We start from the raw sequence: 19,848 nt of genomic DNA on the forward strand, positions 1-19,848 counted from the left end.
GTAGGATTTCCCAGCCTTGGGGATTGACTAAGATCTTTGCTTTTCATCCCTGAGCTGCCGTCAGAGGGCAGTAACCACCATTTGGCTGAAAAACTACAGCTCCCAGAAACACCCGCTCTGGACTGTTCACAACGCAGCAGCCTTCATTGAAAAGGGAGCGGAAGTATGTCCGCGCTTTGCCTTTTGGTTACTGTAGTCCGAGAAGGCTTCGGCGAGACTGTCCGGCCCCAGGGGTCTGTGGGTCCGTTGGGAATTGCAGTCAGGCCGAGTGGACGAGACTTTCTTGAGGCTTCGGAAAGGGCAGGACAGTTAGTATGAACATAGACTCAGATTAAGGGAAAGTCTAGAGACTCCATTTCCCATTATTCTACGAGGTAGGAGGGGCTGAGGATGATTTCAATCTAGTTCCAAGTATTTCCGGGACACACACACTCGCACACGCGCGCGCGCGCGCGCACACACACACACACACACACACACACACACACACCACACGCTCGCTCACACGAACTCCGTTTCCCAGCGTCCTTTGAGGATAGTGTCTTTCCGGGTATTAATCGATAAATAGGGCGACCTAGTCCATGCACAAAACCCGAGGCTACTCCTTACAGCCGGCTTCCTCGTTTGGGGCCCTCCTGGATCCTGTAAACTTAGGAAGCGGGAGGACGCAAAAAGCTGAAACGGGATTCAAAACAGAAATTGTTTTCACCTGTTTTAATGCTCGTCTCAGCCTCTTGGTGCAACCCACGTTGGTAGAAAAAGCGAAAATGTATTTGAGGACTATCGTTCTGAGAGACCACCGGTAACTTTGTTCCCCAAATTGAGGGGGATTTTTCCTTCCTGATTTGTGGAAACTTGGAATTTGGAATGTCTGAACTCCCATTTTCCTGCAGCCCCTGATCAACTTCAGCTCTTTCTTGGGGCCTGGGGAGGGGAAGGAGGCGTTGAACACTCCGCAGTCTACCCCAAGGGAGTGATGTCTTTCTCACCTTTGGCTCTCGCTTTCCCAAAAGTACCGATTGGACTTCACTTCCCAGCAAGCCTCTGCAGCCTCGTCTCATAAAGGGTCAGGATCCGGTCTGGACTATTACCCAGCATGCTCCGGGCTCCCGGTAGATCCCTCCCCCTCAAACGGAGAGCCTGCCTTGGACTCCATTTCCCAGAAGATACAAAGGCTCTCTGTAGCAACTACTCTGAAGCCTTGGTGTTGACTACATTTCCCGGCAGGGACTGCGGCCTAGCACAGGAGGACAGAAGAACGCCGTACCTACCTATTCTATTTTCTAGCCTATCTCCGTAATTGCAGTGTCTACTTGGGGCTGGGGGAGCACATGGGACTCCATTTCCCGGCGTGCTTTGGAAGTCGCGTTACACCTGCAATGCGGTGAGGGCGTGGCGACGACTCCACTTCCCGGCTTGCCTCACGGCCCTATATCTGCGGATACACCGGCGCCGACTCAATTTCCCACAGTGCACCTGGCGCCGATCGACATACATAGCCAATAGACTAAATGAGCGTCTGGACTCTGTTTCCCGGCGGGCATCAGGCCTACAAAGCTCACCGAAAGAGTGGCTGCAACTACATTTCTGAAACACACCTAGGGCTTGCAGTTGCTGCAGTGGAGTGAGTGTGTGACTCTGACTCCACTTTCCAAAGTGCTTCAGAGTCCGCCGTCGACACATTCCCCTGATTTATTTCCTGACGTGCAGCGCGACCCGTCATTCCCCGTGGTCGGCTCTGAGGCCTTTGCAGACTCCATTTCCCGGCGTGCCACGCGGTTCTCTGTGCGGAGCGAGGGCGGCGACGGCGGGGCGTAGGGCAGGCGGACTACAACTCCCGGCGTGCCCCGCGGCGGGCGCTGGGCCGGAGCCGGAGCCCGAGCGGCGCGGCCTGGAAGAGGCCAGAGCCAGGGGGAGGCGGCGGCAGCGGCGGCGGCGGCGGGGGCAGCCCGGGCAGCCCGAGCCCCGCGGCCTGGGCCTGCGCTCGGCGCCATGAGCGGCGGCGCGCCTTCAGGGGGCGGCCCTGGGGGCTCGGGCCGGGCGCGGACCAGCTCGTTCGCGGAGCCAGGCGGCGGCGGAGGCGGTGGCGGCGGCGGCCCCGGGGGCTCGGCCTCCGGCCCCGGCGGCAGCGGCGGTGGGAAGGCGTCGGTCGGAGCCATGGGTGGGGGCGTGGGGGCCTCGAGTTCCGGGGGCGGCCCCAGCGGCAGCGGCGGAGGAGGCAGCGGCGGCCCCGGTGCGGGCACTAGCTTCCCGCCGCCGGGAGTGAAGCTGGGCCGTGAGTATTAGCGGCGTCCGTGGGGGCTGGAGATCAGGGTTCCTGAAGCCCTTCAGACGTCGATCTGGTTCTTCCGTATGCCCAGATAGGAGCTCCAGCTCACTGTGCTTCCCAAACATGGGATCTGAGCTGTCCCCCTCCCAGAGAAAGGGATTGAGGGGTTACCATCAATTGGAGTTTAGGATTAGCATTAGTAATCCTCAAAAAACAGAGGTCACAGGTTCCTGTTCTTCCAGTACCGAGGTCTTGGGTCCTTGAGCCTCCAAAACAGGAATCTGATGTTGCCATCCATTAGACAACAGGATCAGGAGTCATCGTCGCTTGCAAATGGGGCTAGAGAGTTATTGTTCCCAAAAAGAGTAAGATCACCATCTCCCCAAAAGGAGGGGGATCTAAATTTGCTTCCCTTTAGAGGATGGGGATTTGGAATGAATATCACATAGAAACGGATTTGGGCTTACTCTGTCCCTAAAAGATAGGGTCACGGCTTCCCAAACCTGGTATCCAGGCAACCTGTGATTTTTAAAACGCAAGATCTGTTACCATCACCCATCTATAACAGAACTGTATCCCCAGTGGTAGGAATTAATGGTTGCTGCTTCTTAGAAATAAGGACAAACTGGGAATCAGTGCATCCTGCAGATCAAGTCCGTAGTCACTTTTCTTTGGCTTGGGGCACCTGGCTGGTTCAGTCGGCAAGAGTATGCAACTCTTGATCTTGGGGTCATGAGTTCGAGACCCGCGTTTGGGGTAGAATTTATTAAAAAACAAACAAAGAAAAAAAAAAAAACTTGTCATGGTGGGTCTTTTTCCACAAAAATGGAACAGAATCAGGAAGGGTTACAGTTCCCCATAGAATACGGATCTGAGGTTAAATTCCCTTCGTTATCCAGAGATACGGTGTCACTGGCTCTGGAAGAATAGCTACAGAGGATAGTCTCTTTTCCAAAAGAAGGTGATAGTGATCCCCTCAAAACAGATTTGATTTATCAGTGACCCCTTTTCTTTGGGGAACTGACGAAAGGTTCCCCAAAGAAAAGGGGTCACTCCTCCCCAAGAATGCCATAACGGTTTGCTGCTGTCTAGAGAATGGAACTGGGAATTACAACTTTCCTTCAAATGCCTGAGGCCTGGATAGCCCCTTGTTAACGGAGGTCAGGTTCACCATTCCCACCACTTAGTACTTGTCCATTGGGGGCCACCCAGATACATGAAGGGGTCTGGGGCTCTGGGCCGCGCCGATGAGGTCAGGTCAGCACCTTTTCTAACCCTGAAGTATTTGGGGGAGGGGCTGACTGTCCCCCAGAAGTGAGAGCCATGGCCCTGGGCACTCACACCTGGAGGAGTCCTTTCTGCCACCAAAACCCAGTGGCGGTTACCAGCCCTACCAAGTAGGACTTAGAGGTCACTCTCCCCCAAGTTGTCAGAAGGGTCAGTGCTTCTCCTAAAGCAAAAGTATCTCAGGGTTGCTGCTCCGGTAAGTGGAAGAGACTGGGTCAGGCTTTCCCCAGTCAGGAGGGGGCCCCAGCAGCCAGTAAGCTCAAGAGCGGATGGAGTGTGAGGATGTCCTCAAACCAAGAGGGACCAGTGATTTACTGCTTACTAGAGATAGAAATTACGGCTTATCAACACTTGAGCAGCAAGAGGTTTACTTGTCATTGTCCTCCCACATGAGAAGAGGCAGGATTTGGGGTTCCCTGAAGGGAAGAGGAGAAAGGGCGCCTGGAGGCATCCAACACCTACCTTTGCTCAAAGACAAAGAAGGGACAAGGAGGCCCCCAGTGAGCATCCTGTAGTGATTTCCCTCCCTCCCACAGCCCTGTGATCGGGTGGTGGCAAGAAGGGGAAGGTCAGTGGATCGTGTGTCCCCTTTGTTCCCCAGGTGACAGCGGGAAGGTGACCACAGTGGTAGCCACTCTAGGCCAAGGCCCGGAACGCTCCCAGGAGGTGGCTTACACAGACATCAAAGTGATTGGCAATGGCTCCTTTGGGGTCGTGTACCAGGCACGGCTGGCTGAGACCAGGGAACTGGTGGCCATCAAGAAGGTTCTCCAGGACAAGAGGTTCAAGGTAGCTTGGGGGCGAATGGGGACAAGGAAGTGTGACCAGGCATGATGGGCGAGGGGGCCCTAGTGAGAGTGCTGGACTTGGGTTTCCACAGGGCTCTGAACATAGGCCAGAGAATGGAAGGAGAAGGGAGTGAATTGTGTGGAAGATGGGGGTACGGGTTCCAAGAGAGCCCAGAGCTGATGTTTATTGGGCTTTGGGTTGGTGTGAAGTGCTTTGTAGGCAAGTTCATGTTTAATTCACGTGAAGGTTCTTTGAGGGTAGGTATTGGTGTATTGCTAAGACTGAGATTCGGATTAGAGAATTAACTTGAGGGCAAGGCTAGACTCTGGCTTGTCTGATCCTGAAGCCTCCCACCTTACCCACTAAGTTACCCTTCTGCACAGAGAGGGAAGGATGCTGGTAGAGGTAATGAGTGTGTTTGTGAAGGTCATGCTCTGACCCAGGTGCTTGGCAAGTGCAGGGTGAAATCCAGCCCGCCCTATGCTCACCGAACCACTGTGCCTTGGTGTGGGGCTGTGTCTCCCTGAGGAAGGGGCGCCCTTTCCTCCTTTATACAGCTGTGCCCTGTAACCTAGCGGAAGCCCAGGGAGCAAGGAGGAGACGGAAAAGGTGGAGGTTGAGGGCTACTTGGCGTTGCAAGGACTGGCGTTTTGGAGCGTTAGGCTAGTCTGGATATAAAGGACCCAAGCCTAAGCTGGGAGGGAACCAGGTCAGGGCCTGGGCCTTGGCAGTGAGAACCCTCGGGCAGGAGGAGCTCCAGAGTGTGGGTCAGAATTTGATTAGTGTTGAGTCCCAGAAGTGAGAGGGATCTGAGGGCAGGAGTTCCCAAGGCCAGAACTCAGGGGAGCCGAGAATAGGGAGGAGACCAGGACCGTGTCTCGGAGAAGAGGCTGAGGCCGGACCCCCTATGGGAAGATGGAAGTCTGGAGCCTGGGACTCAGGATCAAGTCAGGGTTCAAGGGCCCAGATGCCTCTAGGGGAAGCAATAGAGAGGAGTGGGGACCAGGGTGAATTGGGTGGCCAGTACTTGTCTTTTGTCACTCAGGCCTTGTGTGGCCATGTCATCTGATTATTCAAGACAAGCTGGAAAACTGAATTTATATATGAAGACATTTGATTTTCAAAGGTCAGCAATAAATTGGACACTTTTGAATGGTGGGCTGAAAAAAAAAAAACCCATCTGTAGGTTGGGTTTAGCCCATAGGCCTCCAGCGTGTGTGTGAGGGGCATGGGTTGGGGTGAGGAATTCGGGGCTGCCCCAGAGGGGCTCTGGAGCTGGGATGCAAGGAGTCAGTGCCTGGCTCTGTTGGCAGGAGTGGAGGAGCAGGGCTGTGGCAAGGGGCGGCAGGGAGAGTCAGCTGTTGTCTGAGGCGCTTTCCCTTTGCTTCCAAGAACCGAGAGCTTCAGATTATGCGTAAGCTGGACCACTGCAATATCGTGAGGCTGAGATACTTCTTCTACTCCAGTGGGGAGAAGGTGAGACCTTGGGTGTGCGGGGGAGTCCTCCACCCATGTTCCTGCCTGCCTTTTCCCTGTGACTGCTAGTCCTTCCCCCATTACCCCCACAAGCCTTCCCTCCCCTTCCCCGCCCCGTTCCTCACAGTGCCTCACACCTCTCCTTTGCACTCTGCAGAAAGACGAGCTTTATCTAAATCTGGTGCTGGAATACGTGCCCGAGACAGTGTACCGGGTGGCCCGCCATTTCACCAAGGCCAAGTTGACCATCCCTATCATCTATGTCAAGGTGGGCAGGCAGGCAGGCTGTTGGGACCCAGGCCTACAAAGCCAGGGACCCTGGATCCTCCTGTCTTCTGTGGGTTCCCTCATTCTCCAGATTTATGTTGCCGTCTACAGGCTTTGTGTTGCCTGTCCTTGTCTCCGTAACTGCCCTAGATGGAGCTTGCCCAGTGCTGGGCAGGCCACCCTGAGGCCTGACTGAATCAGGGAGGCAGGCTGACTGGGGTCTGGGGAGACTGCAAGGGACCTGCTCGGGTCCATGCTGGGAGCCCGGGGGCACCACTGGTGTTGGTGGAGTTAGCGCGGAATTGGGCTGGGGCCTGAGAATGCCAAGGGAGAGACACTGAGGTCCGAGTCCTGGCCTTCGGAGCCTTGGCAGAAGGGGGTGGGGAGGAGGCAGGGCTGGAGGAAAGCATGCCTCTCCATCATCTGTGCAGGCTCATTCCGCAGGGCCTGGTGCTGTGGCCCCGGTGTTACTATCCTAGCCGGTGTTTGAATGAATGGGTGAATGGATCAGTGAGCCGAGGGCTGATGTGGAGCGTAGAGGCTGCAGCTACCTTCAGCATCGGGAGGAGGTGGGTGGGTTCAGGTTTGATGAAGGTCGTTCCTCCTGCCGGCCTTAAGAACCCTGGGCCCAGGTGGGCCGCAGAGCTCTACCGGTGGCTGGTGTTGGGGGACCCTGCTTCCCGGGAGGGGAGTCCCCTGGTTTGGTGAATCCCTACCATGGCTGCCTGTGTGCTGAACCCAGCACCGAGCGATTCCAGAAGCCCAGATGACTGAGACCCAGACTTTGTTCCGGGAGAGCTCTGTTTAGCCAAGCGGACAGCTGTTGTCACAAAGAACTATAAAACGACTAGCAACTGCCATATTAGAAGGAGCACAGGGAATTCTGGAAACAGGCCCCCAGGCCTGCCTGCTTTGGGGGATAAGAAGGATCAAGGAAGGCTTCCCGGAGCTCATCAGGTGCAGGGTGAGGAAGCGGCATCTCTAGCCAAGGGCAGCAGAAACAGAGGAGGAGGGGGGCCCGGGAAGCTGGCCTGAGCAGTTACTACGTGCTGGGCACTGGTCTAGGCCCTGGGGGACGCGGCGGCGGAGATGGAACACACCAAGATCCCTGCTCTCTTGGCACTTATGTTGTAATCAGTGGGAGGGAGAGTGGCAGGAAAATCCAGCCGGAGAGAGGCTAGTCCGTGGGTGGTTTTGACTGGCAGATGAAGGAGGCTGAGCCCTTCCTATAGCCGGTGGTTTTGGAGCTGAGTGACTGGCTCCCACAAGGCCTTCCTGACGTCAGGCTTCTGCTGAGGTGTGTGGCCGAGGTAGCATTCTCGAAGTGGGGAGTGGCAGCGGCCCGGATGTTGCAGATGCCCCATCCTGAACTTACGGGAGGGGGAAACTCTGGGAGGGGGACCCAGGGGTCCCTGTTTCAACAAGCTCTTGCAGTGATTCTGGCACATACTAAAGCTTGAGGGCCCAGGGGCAGCAGGAGAGGTTTTGAGCCGGGGAGAGGAGTGCGGGAGGGCCCTGGAGGCCAGGCAGGCGGAGCCGGGCTGCATCTGTGCCGTCCGCTGCCCCTCCCAGGTGTACATGTACCAGCTCTTCCGGAGCTTGGCCTACATCCACTCCCAGGGTGTGTGTCACCGCGACATCAAGCCCCAGAACCTGCTGGTGGACCCCGACACTGCTGTCCTCAAGCTCTGCGATTTTGGCAGGTGGGCCTGACCTGGAGTGCGCTGGTTGGCCGAAGGGGCGGCGGGGGGAGGGGAACCCCAACGCTTGCCTTCTGTTTACTCCTGCCCCTCTCTTCCCACAGTGCAAAGCAGTTGGTCCGCGGGGAGCCCAACGTCTCGTACATCTGTTCTCGCTACTACCGGGCCCCGGAGCTGATCTTTGGAGCCACTGATTACACCTCATCCATTGGTCAGACTTACAGGAGGGCGGGGGTGGGGAGCGGCCGGCGCGGCAGCTTTTGCGTTTTCTGTGGGCTGTGGGCCGCGCTCGGTGATACAAGCTTAACCTGTGTTCTTTTACCCAGTCCTCCCAAACTTTGGAGGGCGATGCTGGCGTCTGCTCGCTTCACAGACGAGCAGGCTGAGGCGGAGAGCGGTTGAGGCCGCCTGCCTGCATTCGCACCGCTGGGGCTGGGCAGGGCTGGGCTTTGAAAGCTGACCTGACTCCAGAGTCCACTTGGGCTCTGGAATCTCCCAGTCTGCCCTCTCCTCTCGGCCTGGGGGGATGGGCTGAGCCCCGGGGGGGAGGGGCTGCCGGTGACCTTGGAGCGGAGGCTTGCTTGGGGGGGGGGGGGGGGGGGCGTTCCTTGTTGGTGGGGATGACGGTGCTACCTTCCAGGCTTGAGGAGAGGGCGTGAAGGGGTTGGGAGAGAACACTCATCGGCAGTGTGAACTGTGTGGTCCTTAGGGGTGAACTTGTGCCTCGGGGGGTCGAGGTACAAGCCAGGGTCGGGGTGAGAGTACCAGCCTGTAGCCGTTCGCGTGGGCAGGATAGAGCCTGGGCCCAGGACTTCAGGCTGGAACTTCTCGAGGCCCAAAGAACACAGAGGCCTGTGCTAGGTACGTTGGGCTGTCTGGAGGCTAGGGGTAGAGCAGGGGCTTCCTGGGGTCGCTGAGGGGAGAGAGGCAACGAAGGTGGCAAACACTTGGATTGCAGAGTGCGGCGCTGTCAGGCAGACCTGGAGGTTCAACAGCGGGCTCCCGTGTCCCTAAACCCTGCAGGACCTTGAGCAGGGTGCTGCTTCTTGGGGCCGAGTGAAAATGGGGCTCCCTCCTGGCACCCTCAGGATGATTGCGGGGGTAGGGAAGCGTTTGTGAGGGGGTGGGTGGGGCAGCCCTGACCCTCCCCGCATTCCCCTTCAGATGTGTGGTCAGCTGGCTGCGTACTGGCCGAGCTTCTCCTGGGCCAGCCCATCTTCCCCGGGGACAGTGGGGTAGACCAGCTGGTGGAGATCATCAAGGTGAGGGCACGGCGGGGTGGGCAGGGATGGGGCTGAGGGATAGGGGCTTTGGCTCAGACCTGTCCCTTCTCCAGGTGCTGGGAACACCAACCCGGGAACAGATCCGAGAGATGAACCCCAACTACACGGAGTTCAAGTTTCCCCAGATTAAAGCTCACCCCTGGACAAAGGTGGGACGGGGCTAGGGGCTCAGGCAGCATGGCCGAGGTCCCCTTTGGAGGCCAGCTGGTCTGGGGACCTGGCTATAGAGTCAGGGCTTGGGAATGGGGCCGTAACTCATCAGATTTCAAAGTTTATGGCATCTCCCATCCTCTGGAAGTTGAGGGTCCATGGTAAGTTTGAGTGCCATTTCTCTGCTGGGGAAACAGGCTCCCTGCGGGGCCTGTACCACGATGGGACCCGCGCGAGCTGCTCACCCCAAAGAACGTGGTTTCCCCTCAGTGGTTGTGCCTCGTATGGGAAGTGGGGGTGCGGGAGTCCATAGTACCTGGGCGGCTCACCCTCCTGACCACCCCCTAAGGTGTTCAAATCTCGAACGCCGCCGGAGGCCATCGCACTCTGCTCGAGCCTGCTGGAGTACACACCGTCCTCAAGGCTCTCCCCTCTGGAAGCCTGCGCCCACAGCTTCTTTGATGAACTGCGATGTCACGGAACCCAGCTCCCCAACAACCGCCCGCTTCCCCCGCTCTTCAATTTCAGTCCTGGAGGTGAGGGCACAGCTTGGGAGGCAGGGAGCCGGAAGGGCAGGCAAAGATTGTGGAGGAGGGCTTGGTGTTAGAGATAGGAGCGGGATGCTGAGGGAGGGGCGCTCGGGAGATGCCCCCAATACAGGAGCCCCGAAGCTGCTTCACCTGTGCTTTGCGGTCACCTGTGCTGGGCCCCTTCTGGTTTGTCATTTAAAGCATTCAGGAGCTACACGTGTCAGCTGGCCTTGCCAAGAGCTGGGTCGCTACCTGGTGCCCCTTTCTAACCCCGACCCCGTCTCCCAACACCCCGCCTGCTGACTGGGCATGTCCAATCCTGTCTCTAGAACTCTCCATCCAACCATCTCTCAACGCCATTCTCATCCCTCCTCACTTGAGGTCCCCAGCGGGCACTGCCTCCCTCACTCCATCCTCACAAGGTAAGTTGAGGGCCCTCTGCTTCTCAGCCTGGGAGGCCAGCCTGTGCCTACAGCCCCCGAGTTCCCCGCACGGGTGTGGAAGTTGTTGACATCTGATAGCGTACGTGTGAACAGCCACCTTTATCGGGTCTGATTGTCTATATTTGTGTTTAAGTGCCAACTGGAAAACCAAAGACCTATGTTTGGCATGCACAAACAAACAAGACGTTAAATTTGTTGCCCGTATTTAAAAATGGAGGCCATTGCGTGTTACAAATCCAGCTTTCCTGTGTCTCTTGGGGAAGAAAATCTGACTGGGCAGCATTGGGCCTGCCTTTCCTCAGGGCAGTGCTGTGAGTTGGGGCCAAGTTCTAGCCGCCCCCTTTTCTGTGGGGCCCGGCTGTCGGGTGAGTCACCCAGTGACCGGCCTGGCCCTTTGGTGTTCGAGTACGCAGCGCCGGACCTAGAGTGGCAGCTGTCCGTTTCTGATGTAGCATCCCCCACCGGGTTCCTGCTCTTGGGGGAGGTCTGAGAGGCAAAGGGTAACTGTCTGCTTTTTCCTCCCCCTCAGCTTTAAGTGAGGCTCAGACCGGCTCGGACTGGCAGTCACCCGACGCCACAGCTCCCCTCACTAACTCTTCCTGAGGGCTCCGCCAACTACTCTTCCATCTGGGAGCCCCCAGTGGGGCTGGGAAGGGGGACCATAGCCCATCAAGCTCCTGACCTGGCTGGGCCCCTAGACTAGAGGGCAGAGGTAAATGAGTCCCTGTCCCTACCTCCAGTCCCTCCCTCACCAGCCTCACCCTGTGGTGGGCTTTTTAAGAGGATTTTAACTGGTTGTGGGGAGGGAAGAGAAGGAAGGACAGGGGGTTGGAGGCATGAGGACCTCCTACCCCCTCGGCCCCCTCCCCTCCTCCCGGGCCTACACTCCTCCAACCCCTCTCCCTTCCTGTGTCCCTTGTAAATAGAACCAGACCAGCCCGTCTACTCTTCCCTTCCCTGCCCCCCCCCCCCGGGTGTAAATAGATTGTTATAATTTTTTTCTTAAAGAAAACGTCGATTCACACCGTCCAACCTGGCCCGTCCCCCTTCTACAACTGTGTCCCCCCTCCTGTCCTCTGCCCCTAAGGTCTCCTCCCTCCTCTCCCCACCCTGGAGGGCTGAGGGGGTGGGGGTGGGGGAGCTCCCGATGTCTTAGTTTCCACAGTAAGGTTTGCCTGTGTACAGACCTCCGTTCAATAAATTATTGGCATGAAAACCTGCTTCCTGTTTGGCTGCCTTGTTTCAGTGGAGGTGAGGGAGGTTGCCCTGAGGGGCTGTGCTGGGACAGGACCTCTCAGGCAGGGGCACCGCTGAGAGTGAAGCCAGGCTGGGCTGCCAGAGGCCTGGGTCCTGGCCCTGGCTCACGTGCCCAGCCTCCCCGGGCCTCCGCTCTCCTTCACACGTGTGATGAACAGAGTCTGGCTTATCCGCTGCAGAGGCCTCAGGGGAGCCGGCCTCATGGACCCCGCCATTGTCCTCTTCTGCCTCAGGAGGGAGGCAGGCACTGTCCTCCCCAGGTGACAGTTGAGAACTGGGGATCAGGGATCAAGGCCACAGACAGAAAGTGGCGGAGTCAAGACTTGAACAGAGGGCTCTGTGTCCCACAGCCCGAGCTACCTGCTGCTTCACGGGACACCGGATGACACGTAGTCACTCAGGCCAAAACAGCCTGGATGTAGACTCTTGGTGGGCACGGACGTGGGCAGAGAAGCGGTCCCTAAACCCTAACAGATGTCCAAGCTTTCATTTCTGTTTCAAACAGGGCACGTACCTGGCCCCTATCTAGGGATGCTGAGAAGTGACAAGCCTGGGAAGGTTGGTGCAGAGAACTTGGCTTCTTCCCTTGCTTCAAAAACATGCTGGGGCCAGATGGTGGGGCCACGGGCAGAGGGAAATGGCATCTCCTACATGTGGTGCCAATGGTATGTGAGGGCAGGAGGCCCCAGAAGTGGAAGGAGGCCTGGGGAGGAGCAAATGATATGCCCTCCACTGGACTTCAATTGTGAAGAAAAAGGGAATGAGTTTGTCGTTTCAAGTAAGCTCTACGTCCATTGCGCGGGGGGCGGGGAGGGCGGCGCACTTGGCTTGAACTCACGACCCCCGAGATCAAGAGTTCCATGCTCTACTGACCGAGCCAGCCAGGGGCCCCAAAAGGGGGAATTCTGAACATGTCCCAAGAGTTCAGGGCCTGTTCCTGTGGCATCTGGACTCTCCAGTCTGCTTAGGCCAGCCCCAGGGGTATCTGTATACTGCCCAGGACAATCCCTCGCCTTCCCCGCTTAATACCCTCTGGATCCCACCTTGTAAGATGAATACGTAGAGCAAGGAGACCAGAGACGGGAGCAGGGCTGGTCCCCCTGCCTCCCTTGCTGCTCACAACTGTTCAGCCACGAGGTCGCTGAGGTGGTCGCTCACCCTCCCTCCCACTCCCGTGGCTTCTGCCCTAGTCTGGTCCCATGCTTCCCCTCCTAGACCATCTCCGGCCTCCCCCTGGCCCCACCTTCATGCCAGGAAGCCCGAAGCCCCACTTCCGACCCTCTCTTCCCCCTATCCCCCGCTGCCCCAACCTCTGGGGCAGGCTCTCCCTGCCTTCCCAGGTCTGCGCCTGCCTCCCTCCCAGACAACTCTCAGCCATAGCCTCCCCTGCCTGAACACCTTGGTCTGTAGAGGCTTGGCGGGAGCTTGCCCCAGGGACCTGCCATAAATCATCTGCTTCTGTTTGGAGAAGGTAGGACTGCCACCTTAGGTAACCTTTGAAAAGGCTGGGGATCCCTTCCTGTTCCTAAGACCTTTGATCTTTCGGGGGCCCCAACAAACCCCAACTGCTCTGTGACACCAGCTCACTTTTCTTCCAGCCATAGCAAATCCTCCTCTGGACGCTGCCCCCCTCCCCCCAGTCTCAGGTCACACTCGCTCAACTACTGCTTAGAGACATGGGCTCAGCGGACCCCCGGGATTCAAATCTCCGTGACACCGCTGCCTAATGTGAGACCTTGGGTGAGTCTCTGTCCCTGGTTTCTCATCCGTACAACAGGGCTGACACTGAGATCACTTCACAGGCCTGCTGGGTCACAATCCACGTACAGTGCTAACCGCGTGCCTGCCACGGCTAGGCAGCCGCGTTCGCGGTTACTGTAGCTGTGACTAACTGGACGGTCTCCAAGCCGACCAAGAACTCACCCTCCTCTGCAGTGCTGTCTCTGCCTATGTTCTCCTCCTCTGTCGCTAGCAGATTCCTAGTTTTTCCTCAAGGACTACTTCCTTTGGGGCGGGGGCAGGGGAGAGGAGGGGTTGTTCCCTGCTCTGGGGTCCCACTGTCCCTACACATCCCCATCACAGCCCTGAGGATCCCGGGGCTGAGATCTGCCTGCTCCCCAGGGGCAGGGCAGAGGCCTGACTCCTCTCCAGCCCCCAGCATCGCCCAGCATGTGTGAGGAAGGCCTGAGGACTCCCAGGCTGAATGAATCAACAAGACACACTCAAAGAGAGCAAGGCCATCTGTACTTGGGTGTTCCTCCTACCCCACCGTGTGCCTCCTGGGGCAGCGCCTGGCTCTGAGTCATTCCTGGGGCTCTGGCATCACTCAGCGCGCAGCGGAGTACCTGGGTACCTATAGAGTTCCTTCGACGTTGTCAGAAGGGAGCTTAAGGAAGCCCAGAGAACTCAAGTACCTTTCTCTACCAGGCAGAGCCAAGTCCTGGGTGCCCTGGGGTCCAGGGGAGAGGAGGGCTTGGGGACGAGCAAGAGCCTGAAGAGGTATACGACAGTGCCCAGCACCGATCTGGCACGTGGTCGGGGTTGCTGGGCACCAGGGTGATGGATGCAGAGCCAAGAGTCTTGGCAAGCCCTGTTCTGCAACGCAGTGGGGTGACCTGGGACGGATCACATCAGGCCTCAGAGCTTTAGTTTCCCCATAGGCAGAGAAAAGTGGCGAGAGACACCTGGACAGGGCTCTTGTGAGGAGTCCGTGGGTAAGAGGCCAGGGTGGATCCTGGCACCCAGTGGGTGCCAGAGCGGCTTGCGGGGGTGGGGGTGGGGCTCCCCTTGCTCCCCAGAGGGGCCCACAACGGCTGTCGCAACCCAACTCCTTTACTGCTGCTCCTCAGCTGTGTCACACGAAGGCCGTGTCCAACTGCAGGAGCCCGCCTGCCTCACTGGCCCCCAGTGCCGCCTGGCACAGCTGCAGCGTGTCCTCAAGTGCCAGCGGCTGGGACGTCTCGATGATGGCGATTGTTTCCCCGAGCTCGGTGCACATGATAGTCTGCTGAGGTTCGGGGGGCGGCGGCGGCGGGGCAGGGGGTGGGGATCGTGGTGGCGGTGGCGGGGGCGGGGGCCCGGGGCGGGCGCGGGCGTGGACGCGCTGGTGCAGCCGCAGGCCGGCCAGGGCGTGGAACCAGCGGCCGCAGGTCCCGCAGTAGTAGGGGCTCTTGTTGTACAGGCCGGTGATGGGCAGGCGGGGCGCGCGGGCGAAGGCCACAGGCCGCAGGTGCAGCCTCCGGTGCTGCTGCAGGTTGGAGCTCTGCGTGAAGCGCTTGCCACAGTCCAGGCACTGGTAGGGCCGCACGCCCGTGTGGGTCAGCTGGTGGCGGCTGAGGTTGGCCAGGGAAGCGAAGGTCTTGCCACACGAGTGGCACTGGAAGGGCCTCTCGCCCGTGTGCGTCCTCAGGTGGTTGCGCACGTGGACCAGCTTCTTGAAGCCCTTGCCGCAGACGCCGCAGCGGTGCCGCCGCTCGGGGGGCCCGTGGACGGCGCGCCGGTGCCGCGAGAGCCGGGAGGCCGAGGCGAAGGACTTGGAGCACTGTGGGCAGGGCAGCTGGGCAGGCGGGGCGGGCGGCGGCGGCGGCGGTGGGGGTGCGGGCTCGGCAGGCACTGGGGAGGCCGCCGCCGAGGGGGGCGCCCCGCTCTTGCCGGCGTGTGTGCGCCGGTGGTAGAGAAACTTGGTCATGTTGCTGAATGTCTTGCCGCAGCGGCAGCGATGCAGCGGGTTGGCAGTGTGAGCCCGCCGGTGGGCCACCAACGTGAGCTCCGTGCCGAAGCCGCGGCCGCAGTCCACGCAGAGGTAGCGCGCCTCGCCGCGGTGCAGCCGCAGGTGCTGCTCCAGGGAAGCGGCTTTCTTGAAGACCTTGGAGCAGGTGGTACACTCGTGTGTACCCCCGACGTGGGCCCGCCCGTGCGCCAGCAGCCGGTTGGCCGAGCTGAAGCTGCGCTGGCACTGGCTGCAGTGGAAGGGGTGGGCTGCCGATGCCGGGCCGCGGGAGGCCCGCCGGTGTCGCCGGCGCGCCTCCGCGGCCGTCCAGGGTTGGGGACAATCCACACAGCCCTGGGCCCGGGCGGCTGTGGACCTGTCGCCTCCCGCAGCATCCTCACCGACCTCTGCCGTCACCTCCTCTTCCTCCTCTGTGTCTTCCTCTGTGTCTTCCTCCTCCTCCTCTTCCTCCTCCTCCTCTAGCCCATTGCGCTCTTCTTTCTCCAGGGAGTCAAAGTGGGTGCCCTGATGCTCCAAGAACTCCTCGGGAGTGGCACAGAGGGTAGAGCACTCGGGACACTCGTAGGGCTCCATCTTAACTTCAGGTGGAGCGGGGGGTGGAGGGGGCGGTGCCGGCGGGGGCAGCGGGGGCGGCCCTGGCGGCTCGGTGGCTGCAGCAGAAAGGTGCCGGGCCTTGCGATGAGCCACCCACAGCTCAGGCGAGGGGAAGAGCTCCTGGCAGTCCCCGCACTGGTACTGGATCTGGCTTGCAGACTCCCGGAGGTGGGCGTCCTGGTGGGCCAGGAGCTCGCCGGGGGACAGGATGAGCTGGTTGCACTCCCCACACTGGAAAGGCCCTTCCTCAGGCCCTGCCATGAGCTCTGGCTCCAGGCCAGGATCCTGGGCGGCCAGTGCCTCATCCTCGGTGACAGTGGGCACATGCTGTTCCTGGTGCGAGAGGACTTCCTCCAGCGTGTTGTAGAGGCTGCCACACTCAGAGCACATGAACTGGTGATGCTGGAAGAAAAGGGATGAGGCCAGCGCCTCCCCAGGTGTCATCTCGGTCACCTCTGTTGACATCTCCCCGAACATCGGTGTTGACATCTCCACCGCCCCTGGCGACATCTGTGCGGGCAGCTCAGCCACCTCAGCCGCCACCTCTGCCATGGTGGGGGGGGGGGCGGTGCCTGGAGAAAGAAGGGGGAGCTGGTGAGACATCAGGAACCCAGGGGCGTGGTGGCGGGGTGGGGGGCGGCTCAGGAGCTTCCCCGCTTGTCCCCTCACTCACCAGCCTCTATCAATCAGCAAGCCTGGATCAAGTGCTGGTGCCTCAGTTTTCAATGAACATGTGACTCCGAAGCGGATGCATGCCCCATGGTGCCAGACATCTGTAAGACAGCGACATCCCCCTTCCGTCTGGCCCCCGATGCTACCATCCCTCCTTACCCAGAGGTCCACCCGCACCCTTTCTAAGAACACGTGTCTCTTTACGCCTCTTGACATTTGCCTGGATGGTTTCCTCACTGGGCACCACCTTTCCTCCTACTATATGGACACATACAGAGCAGCAAAGGGTTCAAGAGCACAGGCTTCTGGACCAGACTGCCCTTGGCTTGAATCTGAGCACCAGCACGTTATTAACTTCCTCTCTCTGACATTGTTTTGTCACCCGTGAAAGGGAGTAAAAGTAGTGCTGACCACGAAGGCCCCGGTGCCCGAGAAAGGTCAGACAGAACCATGACTTGTGGTTCTCCAGAAATGTTGTTCCCGAGCCCAAAGTCTTTCCTGTTGCTATTCCTTCTGCCGAGAAAGTTCTCTCCTTTTCTGGTCTAGCAAAACCGTACCCAGCATTTCCTTTGTGAAGCCTTTTCTGACAACATCTCTACATCCCCAGGGGGATGTCCACTCCTGCCTCCTTGGGGTTCCTATGGTAATCTGTGCCACCTCTGGCAAAGCCAATATCACGAGCCTGGGATGCAGTCTGTGCTCCTCTTCAGACTGAGCATGCAGGCATGGCAGGTCTGATTCACAGTAGGTGCTGATGTCACCAACAAAACCACGGACCTGGGACGGGGATCTTAAAACTTCTGAACTTCCCTCTACATGCCCCCATCTCCCTTTCTACATGTGTGGGCTCAACACAACCCAGGCCTCTGAGCCACTTGAGCAAACAACTGCACCCCTTACAACCTAGTCTCTGAATCCAACTTCCACTGTCTCCATCTCTTTTTTAACTCATCTGTTAGTGCCAGAGGGCAGGTGGAGCTCAGCTTACATCCAGGCAGGCAAAGTTGCTCATACTAAGCTCCCAGAGAGCAGGGAAGTTAGTTTTTTCATCACTGATATATTTCTAGCACCAAGAACAATGATTAGCCCACAACAGGTACTCAGTAGATATGCTGTGAATGAAAAATGCTCCCTCCAGGAAGTGAGGCCATGAGAGTCTAACTCTCCCTGTGCCCATTCCACTTCTCCCACCAGACCAACTTTCCCCATGGACAGTGAACTCCCACAATAACACAGCCCAGCACATGACCTTGTTTTCATGATGCCCGATACATGCTCCCTGAATAAATGATTTACTAAAAGCCCAGGACTTACCTTTTCCTAACTACCTATTCCTACTCCCTCACTAATATTTGAATTGCCATGGCCCTGCACACAACAGCCACCCAATAAAGGATCTTCCTAGAAGGAGTCAGCCCAGATCCCCAGAGTTCAGTTTTTCCTTGTTTACAGCCGCACTCCAAACAGAACTCCCATCGGGCGAGGCCCAAGGCCTGGTGTAAGGCTTACACACAAAGTAGGCACCCAGTATATGTCCCTCTGGAAGGTGACCCGGGCAATCTAAAATTTGGACTTTTTGTCTACATTCCTCCTTTCCCAATTGTGGGATTGTGTACCATTGGTGGGGAGGAGATAGGGGCTTTTTACACGGTAGACCAATAAATCCTTCCAGGAAAGAACCCACCAGGGGCCTGGAAGTTCAACTTTTCCGCTACACGTCCCTTTTCACCGACCAGACTTAGCAACTCCGCTGCATTAGAGCACCCTGCAAGGGGTGGGGGCGGCGGGCTCCAGGGTAGAGTCCTGCACGCCGCACGAGTGCAATCAATGCTCTAGGGCACAGAGGAAGGAGCGCTCTCCTCCCACTCCACGCCGCTCCCGCCCTAGCGCAGGCCCCAGGGCTCTTCGTCCCCCGGTGTCCCCTTCGTTCTCCCTCCGCCCTCTCCCTACGCCCAGCGCTCTCTTCCCCCGCCCGCCCCGCGGCGCCCTCACCCGTCTCTCTCGCCTCCTGCAGCCCCCGCCGCTCTTGACACAGACCCTCTCTGCTCCAGGCGTGCGGGACCCCTCACTATCCACGCCTCCCATTGGGCGTTGCCCTTACCCGTGGCAGCCAATCAGAGCCGTCAGCGAAGGGCACGCGCCCTTGCGCCTGCGTGTTGACGCTCAGGCGGGGCTCGGCGAGTTTCTCCACGCACACAACTGTTCCCTGTGGGCGGAGCTTGGGGGTGCGGCTCAGGCAAGCGCCTGCGCAGTTCTTCTGGGCTGCCCTGCCAAACGTGAGTTAAGTGGTGAGAAGTGGGCATCTTTGGAAGGCGAGGAGTGAACTGGGTGGCGGGAGACCTTGACGGAGGTGTTATTTTGTAGCTGAAAAGGCTGAGCATCTCTGAGAGAATAGCTTTGGAGCCAGACATACTTGGGGTACTTCTCTCAGGGCCTTTTACTCCTGTGTAAAATGGGCTTGAATCACATCCATCTCGAAGGCTGTTGAGGGGATTGAATGAAATCAGACACGTAAAAGCGCTCGGCACTGATACACTGTGGATGCTCACTATAAACCATCTAACATGGACGTAGTCCTTCCCAGTTTGTAAAATTGCTTTCCCTTCCCTCCCACTCTTCACTTGATTTAACGGTAATCACGTATCGGGCGCCTACTGTGTGTCTGGCCCAGGAGTAGGTCTCAATAGGTGACAATTGACATTAGAGAGAGGGAGTCTTCCAAGGTCACTGCTGCAGCCCAAGCAGAGCCAGTGCTGAGGCAGAGCCAGTGCTGAGGCAGTGCCAAGCAGGACCTAGGTCCCCCCCACCTTTCAAGGGGAGATAATTCAAGGGTGGGAACCACTCCGGGGAGACTTGTTTCAAGGTATGTGCGAGCCCTGACCTTGAGTCACCTAAGTGTGTGTGTTGGGGGGGGGGTGGCCACCATGCCCAAGGCTCCGCCTCAGGGGAGCTGCTCAGATACGCAGCCTGGGCTCCAGCTCTCTTGATAGGGACCTGCCCTCGCAAGAATGAAAACTTGTAGGTGCAGGTTAGAGAGGGGGTATTGGGAGGCTCCTTGACTTTGGAGGGCAGAGATTGGAAAGGGTTGTTGGGTGGGTGGGGGGCATTTGAGACAGGAAGAGGCTGTCTGTAATAGGAGACTGTGATGGATGCCATCAGGTAGTGAACAGTCAGGATGGAGGGGCCTATTGCAATCGGGAAGGAGGTATTGGTTCCTAACATGAGATGGGGGAGCTTCCTGGTCTTGATCAGGGGAAGGAACTTAGAGATGGGGCTTCTGTTGGGTGAAAGGAGATTCCAGTTGGGGTCATGAGATGGCACGGTTGTGACGTAGGTTCCTGGTTGCCATGAGGAGTAAGGGGCAGGCTGACGGAGGAGCGTCCAAGTCCCGATCATAAGGG

At 58.4% G+C, this 19,848-nt stretch overlaps 2 protein-coding genes across 4 annotated transcripts; one reads left to right on the top strand and one right to left on the bottom strand.

The window, feature by feature from the left end:
- Window positions 1-1,875: 1,875 nt before the first annotated feature.
- GSK3A (glycogen synthase kinase 3 alpha) lies at window positions 1,876-11,414 on the top strand. The gene is made up of 11 exons (XM_027619982.2): window positions 1,876-2,275; window positions 4,158-4,345; window positions 5,738-5,821; window positions 5,979-6,089; window positions 7,661-7,791; window positions 7,893-7,999; window positions 8,953-9,050; window positions 9,125-9,220; window positions 9,571-9,757; window positions 10,081-10,173; window positions 10,724-11,414. The coding sequence occupies exons 1-11, from the start codon at window positions 1,993-1,995 to the stop codon at window positions 10,795-10,797; spliced, it is 1,452 nt and encodes a 483-aa protein (XP_027475783.1). The 5' UTR covers window positions 1,876-1,992; the 3' UTR covers window positions 10,798-11,414.
- Window positions 11,415-13,687: 2,273 nt separating this feature from the next.
- ZNF526 (zinc finger protein 526) lies at window positions 13,688-18,690 on the bottom strand. Of its 3 annotated transcripts, none has more exons than XM_027618917.2 (3): window positions 18,549-18,690; window positions 16,449-16,548; window positions 13,688-16,347 (listed from the first exon to the last, which is right to left on the bottom strand). In XM_027618917.2, the coding sequence occupies exon 3, from the start codon at window positions 16,325-16,327 to the stop codon at window positions 14,306-14,308; it is 2,022 nt and encodes a 673-aa protein (XP_027474718.1). In that variant the 5' UTR covers window positions 16,328-16,347; window positions 16,449-16,548; window positions 18,549-18,690; the 3' UTR covers window positions 13,688-14,305. The 3 variants fall into 3 exon arrangements, with proteins under 3 accessions (XP_027474718.1, XP_027474717.1, XP_027474719.1); XM_027618916.2 differs by lacking the exon at window positions 18,549-18,690 and adding an exon at window positions 18,440-18,524; XM_027618918.2 differs by lacking the exons at window positions 16,449-16,548; window positions 18,549-18,690 and adding an exon at window positions 18,440-18,523.
- Window positions 18,691-19,848: the final 1,158 nt, after the last annotated feature.

The sequence above is a fragment of the Zalophus californianus genome, chromosome 17 (genome assembly GCF_009762305.2).
Source record: "Zalophus californianus isolate mZalCal1 chromosome 17, mZalCal1.pri.v2, whole genome shotgun sequence".
In the NCBI taxonomy this organism is placed as follows: domain Eukaryota; kingdom Metazoa; phylum Chordata; class Mammalia; order Carnivora; family Otariidae; genus Zalophus; species Zalophus californianus.